Source organism: Pelodiscus sinensis, chromosome 2 (assembly GCF_049634645.1).
Source record: "Pelodiscus sinensis isolate JC-2024 chromosome 2, ASM4963464v1, whole genome shotgun sequence".
Classification (NCBI taxonomy): Eukaryota; Metazoa; Chordata; order Testudines; family Trionychidae; genus Pelodiscus; species Pelodiscus sinensis.
In genome coordinates this window covers 217839715-217855880 of record NC_134712.1, presented here as the reverse complement: position 1 = coordinate 217855880, position 16166 = coordinate 217839715, and the positions used below count along the sequence as shown (strand labels likewise).

The following is a 16166-nucleotide window of genomic DNA, read 5'->3' as shown; positions in this document are numbered from 1 at the left end:
CCCTGCACCACTCTCAAAAGCAGCCAGCAAACTCCCTCCATACAAGCCCTGTGCCTTCCTTCATTTTGTGAAGATAGAATACACGGTGGGAGGGGGGCACCCTGACATCATTACTCCCTTCTCTCCATTCACTGCTCTCCACAGCAAGCAGGAGGCTCCCGGGGGTGGGAGGCAGCTCCAAGGCAGAGGGCAGGAGATACAAAGCGGACGGGGGAGGGGGAGCATCTGAAGTGCTGTGGTTGGCCAAATCAGTCAGGATCACCTGTCAGAGGCTCCATCATCTACCAGTAGATCCCAGTCTACTGGTTGGTGACCACTGCTATAGACTAACAGTAAATTCAGAAAATGACAGTATATATCTGGGGTTGGCAAATGCCTGTTAAATGGCTTCATTATCATGTGAATGGCTCTTTCATAGGTCCAATGTTCTGCTAATAGGTCTGGCAAGCTTTTTCACTCTTAAATTAACTAGATCCCCTCGAGAGGAAGCAGGACCACACAGCAGGGATAGGAAGAGGTAGGTGGGTAGACATTAAGACCCTGGGGTGCCCCAAATTTTTGGATGCCCTACACAGATGTGTATTCTGCATATGGGTATGGATGGCCCTGCTTCAGGGGAGCAGGAAAGAGGCACAGGTAGTGTTGAACAGTACAAGTGCTCTCTGGAGCACCAGTGGGTGTTTGTGCAGTCAGCAGCTGGAGAGAAGCATTGCTTTAAAGGGGAACTGTCGCTGGCTGCGCAGTTGCCTTCTGCTCATCCAGAATCCTCTGGCGTGTGCTCACGCCACTTGCCATCTTCTAGTGGGCGGAGACAGGGTGCAGACCACGGGGGAGAGGATGGGGCTGCGGAATGCCCAGAAATCCCTTCAAAATCTCCACCTATCCCTCATCCTCCTCTAATTAAACCTGTCTTTCCTCAAGCACAAGCATTCAAGGTTAAATAAAAACCTATTTTATGAATTTTCATTGCAAATATGCCGTATTTCAACTATGTTATGGGTTAAATAGGCTTTTGTGGGTTAGCTTGGGAACCTAACTACCATTTTTAACATTGTTTCTGTGGGAAAATGTATTCCGAGTTGCAAATAACCAGCTTACAAGTAAACTTTTGGAACACAGCCCATTTGTAGGTTCTGACTTTGTGTATATGTAAAACACTCCACCTCCAGCGGTACAGTCTCTTGCATTGCAAGGCACATTGCTCATAAGGCTTGAATCAGATTCACAGGGTATATCTACACTGGAGCTGAAAAGTGTAAATTCCAGCTTAGGGAGACATACCTGCATTGGTTTGGATTTAGTGAGCTAGTGTGATACAAATCATACATGACTGCCATGTGTGTGATTTTGTCCAACACTATGGCTACATCTACACTGGCCCCTTCTTCGGAATAGCCATGCTAATTTAGAACTTTGGAATAGGGAAATGCGCGGGGGATTTAAATAAACATGGCCGCCGCTTTTTTTCTGGCTTGGGGAAAAACCGGAAAAGAGCGTCCAGACTGGCGCGATCCTCCGGAATAAAGCCCTATTCCGGAGGATCTCTTATTCCTACTTGAAAGAGAATACTTCCTTGAAAGTAGGAATAAGAGATCCTCCGGAATAGGGCTTTATTCCGGAGGATCGTGCCAGTCTGGACGCTCTTTTCTGGCTTTTCCCCAAGCCGGGAAAAAAGCGGCGGCCATGTTTATTTAAATCCCGCGGGGGGTATTTAAATCCCCTGCGCATTTCCCTATTCCAAAGTTCTAAATTAGCATGGCTATTCCGAAGAAGGGGCCAGTGTAGACACAGCCTATAGGTATGTATTTGGTACAGCTAGCCCCTGCCATTGCTTTCACTGCTATGGCTACACTAATATTTTTAGTGTGCTAGCACAGTCAAAGTTAGTTACAGGCTGAAATTCACATCTTCCAGCTTTTGTAGACAGACGTACCTAAAAGGGAGTATGATACCTACTGATTAACCAACAAATCAAGAAGTGTTGCTGTTTATCAACCTAATAATAAAATAGACAAGCTTCTTGATAATTAAAGAGGATGAGGAAGTCAAAAATAGTGATCGTAAGAATCAGTTTTATTGTAAGCTTTTCAGAGCTGGAAACTGTTTCTCTATTTGTTTTCTTTAATCTTAAATTTTCAAAAGAGATAAGACTTTCATACTGGATCTGTCATGTTCTTAGAGGTATGGCAAGTACTGAAAAATTCCTTAGTTTAATTTTAGAAATCAGAAGCTGCTTGATATTCACTTGTTTTGATTAGAAAAAAGTTTTAAAACATTCACTATTTTAAGGTTGCATGATACGTCTTTTACTAAAAAACTGTTAAGTTTAATAAGGTTCACGTTTTAAAATGTGTTTTAAAAATGTCATTTTGAAGACCTGTAGGCCTGCAAGGTGTATTTTGTTGAGGAAATACGTATGGAAATCATGAGTTCTAAGACTTTGTCATGTAACTTTACATTGGCTCTGAAATTCAAAGATGTGGACTTAATTACCAGCATGGGTAACATCTACAATCTTGAAGTGTTTTCAGTTTATTTTCCACTAATGAGGAAATGTGTCCCTATGGCAGATAATGGATTTATACCTGAAACCCTTCTAGAAGATGTAATGAAGGCTTTGGACCTTGTGTCAGATCCTGAATAGTAAGTGTAATTTGTGTAGCTAAAGTTTCATTTAAGAGATTAGTTATGGCTTGAGTTGTTAGTACATATAGTTCTGTGCAGTGTCCTGAGGACAGTACCTCAAAATATTGTCAGTTGTAAATAGAAAAAAAAGGCCTAAAAGTAAGTTTCAGAATAATTTTTTATTTTTAGAAAGAGGATTTTTTCCTAGCACACTATTATTAGCTATTTGTGGCACATGGCTTTTGTAAGTGCATGCATTTGCCTATGACAACCCAATACTACAAGATGAATCTGTGTACTATAAAAAATAAGGTCTCTCGACAGTAGATGACCATGTTACAGAATGATTTGAAACCATCTTAGAGGTCTGATTCAGTATGGTTGCATTTTAATATAGGTCAAACCTCTCTAGTCTGGTACCCTTGGGACATGACCAGTGCTGAACCAGAGAATTTACAGAACCATGAGAGATCAATATAATCTAGCAGCATTACCTGCACGGCTTAGTGGGCTCTTCGAAGACATTTAGTAGTAAATTAAAGCTAAATAACAGCACAGAACACAGAGCCAAAATTGGTGGCTGTAAATAAACTTGTGGGACCGCAGGAAACATGGCCATCCCCATGATAAGTGGACATCTAGCTAACTAAACTCATGCCAGCTCACAGATGTTGCCAGATCAGAGAGTGCTGGACTAGAGAAGTTCAACTTGTAGTTCTAGTTTGTTTCCTTCAGTACCAGAGATGTACAAGTTTTAATAGTGGCTATGTAGGTGAAACTCTTCACTCAGTAATTATTCTTATTTTAACTGGCATTGATGGTAAGGTTTCACAAATACTTGGTGGAATTGATAGTGCCCTGCCAATCTGCAGATATCCACTTTATATCCAGGAGTATCCACATCAGTGCCTCATTTTTGCAAATGCAGATAGCAGTTTTGTATCCGCGCAGGACTTCAGGTATCAAATAATTTTGGAGCCAAAGTCTGCTTATCTAGTTATATTTTACTTCCAGAAAATCCAATCCAAAGAACAAACCTCAGTGTCTGAACTTCTGCTACCTCCCAGCGTTAGCCTTGTTCATTTATAAGGCCAAATCCCATTCTGTCCTAATCAAAAGTAGTTGTGGGCTCTTCTGAGATAAATTAGAGATGTTAGCTCTATATGAAACATTTCCTCCTCCAGAGGGGAACAGGATTTTGTAGGTTGTAAGGAAAGAGCCTGATTTGGGAGGCTTGGGAAGGCTTCTTTAGTTCCACTGCGTCTCCCACATCTGATTTCCCAAAGGAACAGGGAAAATCCTCCTTCCAAATCCATCTTTCTTTCAGAGAAGGTGGCTTTGGTTTTAGGATATATGTGACATAATCATGACCTCTTACTGCACATGGAACATCAGGTGTCATGTGATCAAGAACCATTCACAAGAAAGGTATACCATGTTTAAAAGACTTTTTGCTGCAGATCAAGCTATGGAATTGCTTCATACCGTAGTCTACAATATGTTCTTGTTAATGCAATGGTATTAGAATAGGTTCTGACTTACGTAGGGTCACCACATTTTTTTTCTGCTGACATCTAAGTTTTGGGTCTGCAGTCCATGAAATATGGAACAAACTTAACGACCGTAAGAAGTATTTAGATTCTTAATTCCTTATGTTTTCATGCTGTTTTCTTTAAGATAAAAATCAAGCACGGTGGTTACAAATGTGTTTTTCTTCTAAGCAAATCAGTTTTTCTTCAAATTAACTCCCATCTAAACGTGTGTGTGTGTGTGTGTGTGTGTGTGTGTGTGTGTGTGTGTGTGTGTGTGTGTGTGTGTAAATGAGAGGAAGTTTTTATATATGGGAGTATCATAGGATCTCTACTAATCACAAATCAGAAGAATCTTATTTCATCTCTAATTAAAGATGGCACCTTCAGGATAGTGCCCACAAAGCCATGCTGTAGGAATTGGTTCAGAATTAAAATAGAATAATTCCATCTTTCCATCTACTGACTCATTAGCATAACTTTCTGACCACAAATGGTTTCTCTTGCACACAATCCAAAAAATGAGCACCTCTTAAAAACTTCCTATAGACTTCTCTCTTCAGATCTCAACACCTATCATCCTCAAACCTGCTCAAGGCAGGGGGAGGGGATGTAGAAATTAGGCAGGTGGGAGGTGCAGGACTTAGGACAGGAGGTTCAGAAGGGGGTCTGGGGGTGGGTGGGTGTGTGTGTGTGTGTGGGAGGGAGGGGGGCTTACCTGGGCTGCCCATGGTGGTGAGTGGCACTGCTCCTGTGGCGACTCCTCCAGGGGGGCAGGCTAGTGCTCCCCTGCCAGCAAGGCACCCCCCCACACTGGCTTGCAGTCTGTCTGGGAGGGGGTTAGCTCCAGGGGCCTGAAGGCTGTGGGTGTGGGGGTGAGGTTCTGGGGCTGACCTCCTTCAACTGCCGCCTTGCAGCCTGCAGGCAGTCTAGGGAAAGCCAGGCTCTGGAGGGCTGCCCCCTTCAGCTGTGGCCTGCAGACTGTCTTGGTAGGTGCTTTCCTGCCCCTTCAGTGGAACTCTACCCCATGACCTGCAGGTTGCTGGGGGAAGGACGGAGACTCCAGGGGTGGCCACACTGCAGTCTCTTCACTGGGGGAGGGAGGCTCCAGATTTGGGGCAGAGGGGGGCTCCTTTCCAGTGTGTTGGCTGGCAAGATGGTGGAGCCCCAGTTCCGCTGGTCACTCTATTAGTGCTGCAGCTGCCTCCAGTGCCCACTCTCAGTATTGCATCCTTCCCCTCACTTTTGTGTTCTTCGTGTCTCTCTGCCCTCCCCCTTTCCATGTTATGGAAAACAGTCCCATTCCTAGCACTTCACGTTTTCCAGGCACAGTCAAACTCTGACCTTGGCTTAAGCTAGGTTAAGAAGAAGCTTCATACCAAATTTGGTGGTCCTAGCTCTTACAGTTTAGGAAGAGTTCTTGAACAGACACTCACAGACACACACTCAGGCTCTGTCTAGACTACAGAGTTTTATAGGAAAAAGGTATGCAATTTGCATACCTTTTTCCAATAGTTTTGTTGGAAGTGGCTTTCCCCAGTATTGGTCCTTGGAAGATATTTACCTCTCTCCCTTTCCAAAATTGACCATTTCTTCCTATGCTGTTTCTTGTCTTTTAACCAGTTACAGATCCATGAGGGGACCATCTTTCGTAAGAGGTCTGGACTCTGACCTCCTGAGGTCTCTCCCAGTCCTAGGATTCTATGATTCTATCCTTTTTAAAACTGGGCCTAAAACTTCTTCTGATTGTGAGGTTTTTAAGTAGTTGCTTTAGTATTTCCTAGCTGTGTATTTCATTAATAACCAAAGGATTTTTTTCTGTATTCATTAGGTCAGTTGAATACATTATATACATCTTTGGGCTTATTTACAAAGTTGAATAATGCCTCTTCCAGGACTGTGATTTCTAATTTACACTAATGTGTTGTGTATAGATTGATCTGTGTACCCTGCTAGTGCACATTAAGTGTTCCTTGCTGCTCCATCTGAAACAGTACTATGTTAAGTGACCTATGGAAACTGTAGTGTGTATTAGAGGGCTTTACAGGGCTCATTTTATTGCACAATATATTAATATGCATTCGAAATCACACCCTCAGACTGCACTTTACTGCTCCGTGTAAACAAGCCCTAAATACACCTTTTGTGCATTCTCTCTGCTAATCCTTTATGCCTAGAACCCCTTCTGACATTCCAAAACTGAGCAGTTTTCAGAATGCTTTAAAAAAAAAAAAAAACCTTAAATGCCAAAATGTTAAACACACCAAAGGTATGGGCTTGCTAGCAGTGATAAATATTCTGCAATGGACCAGTGACAGAATTTAAAATTCATGTTAAAATTCTACTGGGTTTACAGGAGAGCTAGTTTAGATACTGTGAGAATTATAAAATTTTCTAATTCAGATGTCTGACCTGGTAAAATTTTAGCTGTAGACAGAGATCAAGGAAAAATATGATTTTTTAAAGCTCTACTAAGTAGTGTCTGTAAAATTATTGCATAAATAAAATTTAAATGTTTTATTGATGCTCATTTAGAACAGCTTGCAAAAATCCCACGTTAGTGCCAATAAAGCTTTTTATACTACTCCAAGTATATTCTCTTCTCTCTGTTTATGTATAATATCAGGATAAACATTAAGTGGTTGGGCTGCTTTAATATGAAAGGCACTATGTAAATATATAATGATAAACATTGGACCTGATTTCAATTAAATTTATTCTTATCAAACTTAATTTTAAAAATCTCTGAAATGTATTTGTTGGTGGCTTTTCAAATCTCCATTTAAAAACAGATTGTTTGTTCAGAGCTGTTCAAAGGATGACTGGTTTGTGTGTTTAAGATGAGGAATGCTTGCAACAAAGTAAAATATCTTCTGGGCTAAAGTGTAGGTTTTAGTCTCCATGGCTTTCAACTGACTTTACCTAAAAAGGCAAGTCTTTCAAAATTGTAACTACTTGAATTTTAAATAACAGATTAGTTTGGTTTTAAAATAACTGCATTTTGTCAAATCTGGTGCCGTTCTGGTGCATTTGTTATTTAAGACTCTAAATAAAAAAACCTCAATATATTTGGCAGTGAGAAGTGTTGTAATACCACATAACATAGTCATGCAAGAATAAATGTGCAACTCATATTTCTGTATCCAATGTTCTTGTCTTAGTGTAAATCTCATGAAGACCAAATTAGATCCAGAAGGACTAGGAATTATATTACTGGGTCCCTTTCTGCAAGAATTTTTCCCTGAGCAGGTAATGTAGATGTTTTTTTCCTACTACTTACGCCATAGAACATTTTGTATGTTGCTAAATAGAATTCTTCAGTGATGCATTAAACAGTCATACCTTTAAATGTGCATTTTTGAAAAATTATTTAAGCTAATAAATTTTGCATTTTGTGATACTTTGGGTCATCCAGTGACTCTTTGCACTGTTCAGTATAGCTGTCCTACATCATTAAACATTTTGGAATGTTAAATGAAAAAAACTACTCTAAATTGTAGCTCTCATACCGCTTAGCTGAAGCTGCTAAGTGTCAGATAAGGAGACCACGTTATACAAGGAAAAATTGACATCAAGTATTTTAAATCTAAAATGCAATTTCTCTTATGTGGGAATTAGAAAGTCACCTGCATTTTCAGAATCCATTTTATTTTAATCTTTTGGTGAGAATGAAATGGTCAGTTTTGCCTACCATAGCAAAATAATACTGCAGTGTAAAACACTAATGCTGCAATGATTCAAAAGCACTTCTAGAGCTTTGCTATAAAAGATGGTAAGGACTGGATACATTAAGAGATGAGTCAATGTCTAGAGGAAAAGTGTAGGCTTCAGCTTTAATTTTTTTAGGATTAAAAGATCCAGAGTTGCCTCTTGACAGCTTCTAGGAAATGGATTTGTCATCTTTCCCTCTTCACTTGCACTCCATCCCCTTTCTGACATGTGGAACCACTAGAAAGTCTTTTGAATTAAATTTTATTTCCTCCAAAAACTTGCAATTATTGACAAGTCTGGAAGCAATATACAACTAACAGAGTGGAATTAATTGTCTTATTAAATTTAAATACCATTCCTCAAACTCCAAACATGATTCTTCTTCATTTTGAGGTAAGTGAAGAAGGTATTCTTTTGGGGGTGGGGGGGGAATAAAATATTAAACTTTTTAACTGATTGACTGGGTGTTGCATTTTAATCCTGTGAGCGCTCTGGAAAGTCTTCAGTATCTTAACTGACCATTTTTTTTCTGACCTGCTTGCCCCTTTCCCATCAAGCAATGTAACTGTGAAGAGAGAATAGTGTGCATGATAAATTGATTTTAATATAAAATGAACTGTCTTGTTTATGCTAGGACTCCAAGGTTCCAGAGTCATTCACTGTATATCACTACAATGGATTGAAGCAATCTAATTATAACGAAAAGGTATGATGATCTGAGAGAAAAGGAATTGTGGCCTGCTTGGGAGCAACCATTAATTATGACCATGAGACAGCGGTTCACTGTCTGTGAAATGTGTTGGTGGCAGTGTCATTCCTTGTGTCTATATTGCAGAACTGCCACCACATTTGACACTAAACACTAGGCCAGTTTTTAAAAAAATCAGTTGAAACTTGTTTTGCAAAAATGCCATGCTTTCTATGAAAAATGGATATTTTTCTTCCCAAATCCATAAATATTTCAATTTGGAAATGCTGCCTCATGCTCCTGTTCTCTTCTATATGCCATGCTCTCTGATTGAACCATAGCTACATCAGTCTCCCCTCATGCATAAAGAAGGGAGATGTAGTCAGACCCAGAGAAGAGGCTGGGGTTATGAGAGAGATACATTTCATCGTCCATACAGCTTAATAGCAGCATTTCTGAGTTTAAAAGTTCTGGGTTTGGCAAAAATGTTTGGTGTTTTCTGTCAGATTATTTTGCAATGGAAAAAACATTTTTAACTAGTTCTTCTGAATAGAAACTACAAGGAATGAGTAGATGTAGAGATTACTACCAGGCCCTTCTAGAAAATGCATTTTCAGTCAACCCCCATTTAATCCTATTTGAAATCAGAGTAATTTGGGATTATAAAATCTTTAGAATTATTTGCTATGGAACTTCCAACAGTCTCATATTCCAAAATGTAGGCAAAGGTACTCAGATGATGATTGACTAGCAGGGTGGATTGATTAAAATCTTACCTTTACTCATAGGTTGATAATTATAGGTAGCTACACTTGTTCAGATTGTTAATTTTTACATTGTTAGAAAATGGTGAATTAGGCCATTTGTATTTGACAAATTTTTACTTTTTTTGTCAAGTTCTTCGGTGATAGAAATTCAGTTTTAACATGCACAAAAATAGTATTTTTATTAAATTGTTTTAAATATACTGGTTACATTAAAAGTCATTTTCCATTTAAGACTAATTTCTGTAATTAGTGAATTGGTTATTTCTGGTTACCATGTCCTGCAATATTTTAGAACTAGTAGATCTAATTTTTTCCCACTTAGTTGTTAGTCATAGATTGGAAAGGAACAAAATCTTTCCTGCTTTTCAATAGCTAATTGGCTTCTTAACTCTAATTAGGTCATTGAAGTGAACTACGTGAATAAACTGAAATGAAGAAAATACTCTCTCTGCACCTTGAAAGAGCAACTATAACTAGGAATGTTATATACTGTACTAAACTATACTATTACACATCTGAAAATGTGGTCAAAACCCCATTTCTGACTTTATTGTAAGACTTATGCTGTAATGCATGTTTTGCCTATTGTGCTTTTTCTTTTCTCTCATCTTAAACAAATTGAGCTTTTTCAATTAATGGCCTAATGCCTTGGACTTTTTTTTTTCCCTTCTTTGGCCTTTACTGTCTACTCATGCCGTTTATGTACTATCTGTACCCTGAATAGAAATTACAGCAGGGTTGAGCGAAAAATGGCCCATGGACTGGATATGACCCACCAGATCCAGCCTGAGGACACAGAGGGAAGCCTCAAGCAGACTCCCAGCTTGCCTCACCTGGCCCTGAACTCCACTCAGAAAAGCAGCTGCTGGGCTATTTGTGTTTCACAGCTGTGAGCTGGGGGGCAGAAAGAAGAGGCTTCATATGCTGTCCCTGCCCCCAGCATAATCCCATTGTCTGATTTCTAGACAATGGAAGCTGTCTCAGGCTCAGGAAGAGCTCAGGCTCTTAATCACAGATGCACATGGCCCCTTCAGCCTGTGCAGACACAGAGGCTGCCTGAGAAACATGCTGAGCTGCTGGTCAGGAGTCACCCAGGCAAGTCTCCCCAGCCAGAGCCTGCCTCTGGCACCTCAGTCTCTCCTCCCCTCCCCCACCACACACCCTGCTCCCCATTCCTGCCACCCTACCCCACATAAGCCAAACCCTCTGCTCCCCCCTCCTGAATCCATACCCCCTCCCAGACTCTGCACCCCAGTTCCAGGTCACAATCTCTTCTTGCCTTATATGGTCACAACCCAAATCCTTGTAAACCCTCCTGCACCACAGTCCCATGCCCCAGGTCAAAGCTACCTTCTTCATTCAAATTCCCTGCCAGACCCCACATGTCCTCCTGCACCCCAATCCCAAACTCCCTTCTACATCCAATCTCCATCCCAGACCTCCTCCATTAATATCATGGAAGAGTGCGGCCCTTGACCACATTCCAAAATCTTGCAGTAATCCCCCATCAAATCTGCCATCCCTGAGTTACAGGCATCAACACCTATCAGGTAGATACTCTGGATTTTGTTTATTTCAACAAATTTGAACTACTTGTGTAAAACTTAGTTGATTTGAGTTTTTCCTTTTATTATGAAAAACATGCTCTGTCTTAAAAGAAACATTACATTCCTGTCTTAAAAGAAAGTTCAGGAAATGTACTAAATTAGATGGTTTTATTTTGACAGGTCATGTATGTAGAAGGCACAGCAGTAATTATGGGCTTTGAAGATCCAATGCTACAGACTGATGATACTCCAATAAAGCGCTGTTTGCAAACCAAATGGCCATATATAGAATTACTCTGGACTACAGATCGATCTCCTTCATTAAATTGATATGTTTAGAAGAAATATTATACTACTATCTAATGCTTTACTGGGGGATTAAGAATTATTTACTGAAAGCACTATACTTGACTGTATGAAGCTGTACACTGGTATCATTGATAAATTGTAAATAATGATTACAAACATTTTTCAGTGTTAATTGAAATATTTAATTTTTTAATCAGATTGATTTCTCTTTATAATAGTTTGTCATTTTTTGGCCATTGTGGTAGTGAGTTTTTTTTAAAGCCTCTTTATATCATCTAAACTTGCCATCTCATAAAAATTTGAAAAATGTCTAATACTGCAGTATCTGCATGTTAGGTATCAAATTAATCTTTCAACTATAAAAGCATTCTCTGATTACTTCCCCTTGAATCTTTTGAGCATGTTTTATTATTTAAATTATACTGGCTTACGTTACAGTATCATAATTTGTGGTCTGGACTAGCCTTGCACTGAATGTTTAAATGAGTTTAAACTCTGCAATTTTTTCTAAAATTTGGCTCGAACCAACTTTTACAAAAATGGTAAAACTAGGAATAACTTCTAGGTTATTACTACTTAATATAAACCATAAAGGCAGTTTCTTGGCAGTTGTATGTTGCTATGGCTTAGCTATCTGGCATGTTAAAAGTGAAGACAGAGTATGAGGGAAAAATATCTGTATTAATATTTATTCAAAGTTCTATAAAGGAAATGTAAAAAATCAACATCAGGAAGAATTTGTTCTATAATCTTTAAATTGTTCAGATTTATAGTATTGCCAAATATCTGTTATCAATTTATCTAAACAATGTAAGCCAGCTTTATTGTATGTGTTAAGTGCATGAAAACATGTTATTACATGAGTATATTCCTTTATTTATTATCTAGTTGTTAGCCCTGAATAAAAGCTTTTCCCTAGACTGACCTAGCACTTGTAAGTTTTTGTTTTTTCCATCTGACCTATTTGCTGCCTCTTTGATTTCTTTATATTGAAAAAAAACAACTGGATAAAAATGGACAGTTTTTGAGGTAAAGTGGTCACATGAGGAGGCTATAAACACAAGTTAAAAATAACAAGTGGATCACTTTTGAAGTTGACCCACTTACACTTGCTGTTCAGACCAAAAATTCATAGCATATATTAATACCAAGAGGGCTAAGAATTCATGTTTAGAAATGTATTTTCTCTACAATATGTAGGTAAGGGCACTTTATTTTTATGCATCAGTTAACTTGTTTCCCCATTAAGCAGACCTGTGCTGTTCAAATTGTCAAAACAAAGAATCTAACAAAACAGCTGTATATTAAAGAATTTTCAATGTTTATTATGTAGTAATGTCAGGGAGAAATAACAAAACAAATAACTGCATGCAGTTACTCCTCAGTCTGAGCATAGGTTAAATTCACATATTCATTCAAAATACTTAACTCTGTAATTCTGTCTTATTTCTGGTTTTGGAAACTGAGATGAACTCAGTAGGAACAGGATTAATTACATTTTACTGAAAAAAAAAATCTTTTCATGGTCAGTAACACTTTAAGAACATTTTTAAAAAATAGACTTTCATGTGTCTAGACCCAAATGTCCTTTTATCTGATTCAAATTGGAGCATGAGTATTTTTCACATGTGAAACTGATGCTCGTACATGAGAGTAGCTATAGTTATCTTCTCTGTCCATGAAGCCATCGTGCAACCTGCTTAAGTGATCTGGCACACCTCAGTTTCCTACCCAGAATCAGGTGGAAATCAAGTGAAATCACCCTATTTCATGCCCTTGGAAGTCATGTCGCCACTTGCCACGCTGGAGATTGCGGAGATTGATCTTCTGGCATTCGATTTAGTGGATCTAGTTAAAACTCATTAAATGACTACTGAGGGGAAAGCCTCTCAACATTAGCTGAATTGGACCTAGAATGTAGCAGAAAGGGCTCTTCTGAAGGTGAGATTTCACTTTTTTCTTAATTGAACGAGCATGAGCAATAAATTGCAGATTTTTTTTCTTCTATCTGTGGGTACCAGAGTAGTCTGCCCTTTAAAAAGGTAGTGCTGATGTGATTCAAGATGCAGTAGACCAAGGGTGCATCTGCACAGCTGAGCTTAACTCAAAATAAGCTATGCAAATTCAGCTATATCAATTGTGTAGCTTAATTGGGAGCATCTGCACAGCATTTATTTTGAAATAGAGCACTGTTCCTCCAACTTCCCTTATTCCTTGTACATTGAGGGTTACAAGAGTCGGAGTAAGAAGTCCTCCAGCTTGACAGTATTTTGACATTATTTTGAAATAATTGCCTGCTGTGTAGATGTGGACTCTACATTATTTCGAAATAACACTGCTGTGTAGATGAACCCCAAGCTGGCATATAGAGGAAAAGCAGTTTAAGTAGAGCTCCATTTACAAAAGAAGTGCTCTTCATACTTCTTCCTCATCTAAAAGCCATCAATTTGAGGTTAGCTGTCTGTGATTACGCTCTATTATGGGGGAGGTAGTGGTCTCATAAAGGTTCAGGACACTTTCTATGAATATTACTAGCAATGCAATGGCTGCTAAGAATTGCACATTCATGTTAAAATATGGTTGTTTTCACCTCTTCTCCCTCAGCCTCATGATTGTTGTTTCCAAGACAAAGTATTGTATGGGCAATGGCTCCAATTACATACTCCCAAATGGCTTACTTACAATAGAAATCCCTTAACTAGTAAATAAATAACTGAGGGAAATAGTAAGCTTGTCAAGGTGGATGGACACTTAGGGTGCACGTTCAAAGTCAGTGGAAGGCTTTAGCAGCACACCTGCCATCAACATTAATAGTAATTATACTGTTAAAACCCTGTTCATTGCTTTAAAATATTTGTTCTCCTGATGCTAATACTTAGATTATGCCACTAAGGCTATATCTACACTACAGGGTTCGCAAAAACTGGTGGGGTGTCCACACCTCAAGCGTGTTTCTGCGCCAAAAAAAAATACAGTAAATTGACAGGACAGAAGGCTTTTACCGGTAAAGTAATTCCTCTCCCCACGAGAAATAACTCCTTTTTGCCCTACAGATCTTGCGCAAAAAGGTGTGTGTGGATGCTCCGCAGTGGTTTGTTGTGCAAAAAGAGGCTATCAGAAAAAGCACAGATGCTCTGAAGGCCATTCTGTTAATGGCAATCAGACCTTTCTTGCCCAAGAGCGTCTATGCAGTGTGGACGCTCTCGTCAAAAGCACATCACTTTTGAGGTATGGACGTGCTTTGGCACAAGAAGTTTTTCCAGAAGATCTCTTCTGCAAAAAGCTTCTTGCGCAAAAGCCCTGCAGTGTAAACAAAGCCTAATTGTACAGATAATAAGATTAAGAACTTTTATGAAAACTTTAGTCTAGTTCTTACACAGAAACTCCACTGGAAATGTTGATGAATTTTAGAACCAAAGTACCATATAAAGTTTAGTTTGGCTCCTGCATAATGTAAAACCCTGAGTATAACCAATGATTCCTGAATTTTGCCCAGGTAAGAACTGCAGGACTGGGCTTATTCTAAATTGTTTTTTTGATCATGTAAGCAGACACTGATTGACTTTTAAATATAGTTTGGCTTTATGTTCTTCAGACTCACATCAAGGCAGATTCTATCCTTTCTCTGGCTCTGTTTCTTATATCAGCTAAAGGCTTTTGTCCTAATAATCAAAGCAATTATTGGATCAAGCCCCAGATATGTTAAAGACCAAATTTGAAACAATCAGCTACCAAGCTAACTGTTGTCCTGAGACAATGCAGATTGCAAAACCCAGGATGAATCAGAGAACAAAGCATTCAGCATTGAAGAAATCTGGCAATGGAACAACTTCCAGAGGGGATGAGTTGAATCTGGAGTCTGACTGTCTTTAGGGTGCATATGCAAAACTTTCTAAAAGGCCTTTCCCCATACAGCATGTTGAAAACATGAATGCCCTTTTCTACTACAAAAAACAAAAGACATGAAATGAAAAAAAAAAAGTTTTAAAACTAACAAACTACTGAAAGTTTAGCAGGGACTCCACTGTTGCTAGCAATTTTATGTGGAAAGCTAGCACAGGTGATGGACGGTAATATATCAATCCCCAAAATAAGAGATTAAGACACCTTTGTGAGTTATACCTATTTAATCTCTAGATGTGTATCTGCGCCAGCAATGTAGCAGATACATTCCAAAGCATACATTTCCTATAAATTGAGCATGCATTTTCATCACAAGTACATTTCAGCACGGCAAACATCTGCCTCCTATGTGATTATTTGCAGATGATTTAAAGACACAAAGGTAAAGTATTTAATGTCACACACAATGACTATGTAGCAAGAATAACAAGATGAACTATACTTGACCAGTTAATGAATCATAAAGCAGAAGGAAAAGAATTTACTAAACTTCTCCCATAATCACATGGATTACCCTGACAAGTGTAATAAGTTTCATTTTATTTAAAAAAGAGTGGGCTACTGTAAAGAAATCTCAATAGCAGATAAACTGCAGAAAGTTGGCATAAAAAAAAAACTAGCTTCAAAATGGAATCCAAAAAGCCCTAAGTCAAAGTGAATCTTTTAGGACATGTGTACACTAGGAAATTACTTCAAAATAACTGATTTTGAAATAACACCCAAAATAACTATTTTCAAAAACTCCAGTCATCTGAAGAAGTGGGCTGTGCCCACGAAAGCTCATGAGACCATCTACATGTTTTGTTTGTCTATAAACTGCTACCAGACCATTTGTTGTTTTTTCCTGTACAAATTAACTCAGCTACCCCCTGAAGTATTTTGAAGTAGCGTATCCACACTATAGGCAAGCCTCAAAATTAGTCTGAGGTAGGCTCCCTTAATGTGGACCTGCTACCGTGACTAAGAGCCCCAGGAAGCACTGGGTAATAATTACTTTGACTGGGGAAAAATTATTTCGAAATAGCAGTGGAGCATCCACACTATCGCTATTTCAAAATAACTATTTTGAAATAAGCATTATTCCTCG

The 16166-nt window shown here is 38.8% G+C and overlaps 1 protein-coding gene across 2 annotated transcripts in view; it reads left to right on the top strand.

Moving 5' to 3' along the window:
• The window catches only part of MINDY3 (MINDY lysine 48 deubiquitinase 3), an 80238-nt gene extending 68138 nt beyond the window's left edge, over positions 1-12100 (top strand). For both annotated transcript variants that reach the window (XM_075922447.1, XM_075922448.1), the window contains 4 exons: positions 2571-2643; positions 7316-7403; positions 8500-8571; positions 11048-12100. In XM_075922447.1, coding sequence (XP_075778562.1) covers positions 2571-2643; positions 7316-7403; positions 8500-8571; positions 11048-11197 — 383 coding nt within the window. In that variant the 3' untranslated portion in view covers positions 11198-12100. The remainder of the gene's footprint in view (positions 1-2570; positions 2644-7315; positions 7404-8499; positions 8572-11047) is intronic.
• The last annotated feature ends 4066 nt before the right edge of the window (positions 12101-16166 follow it).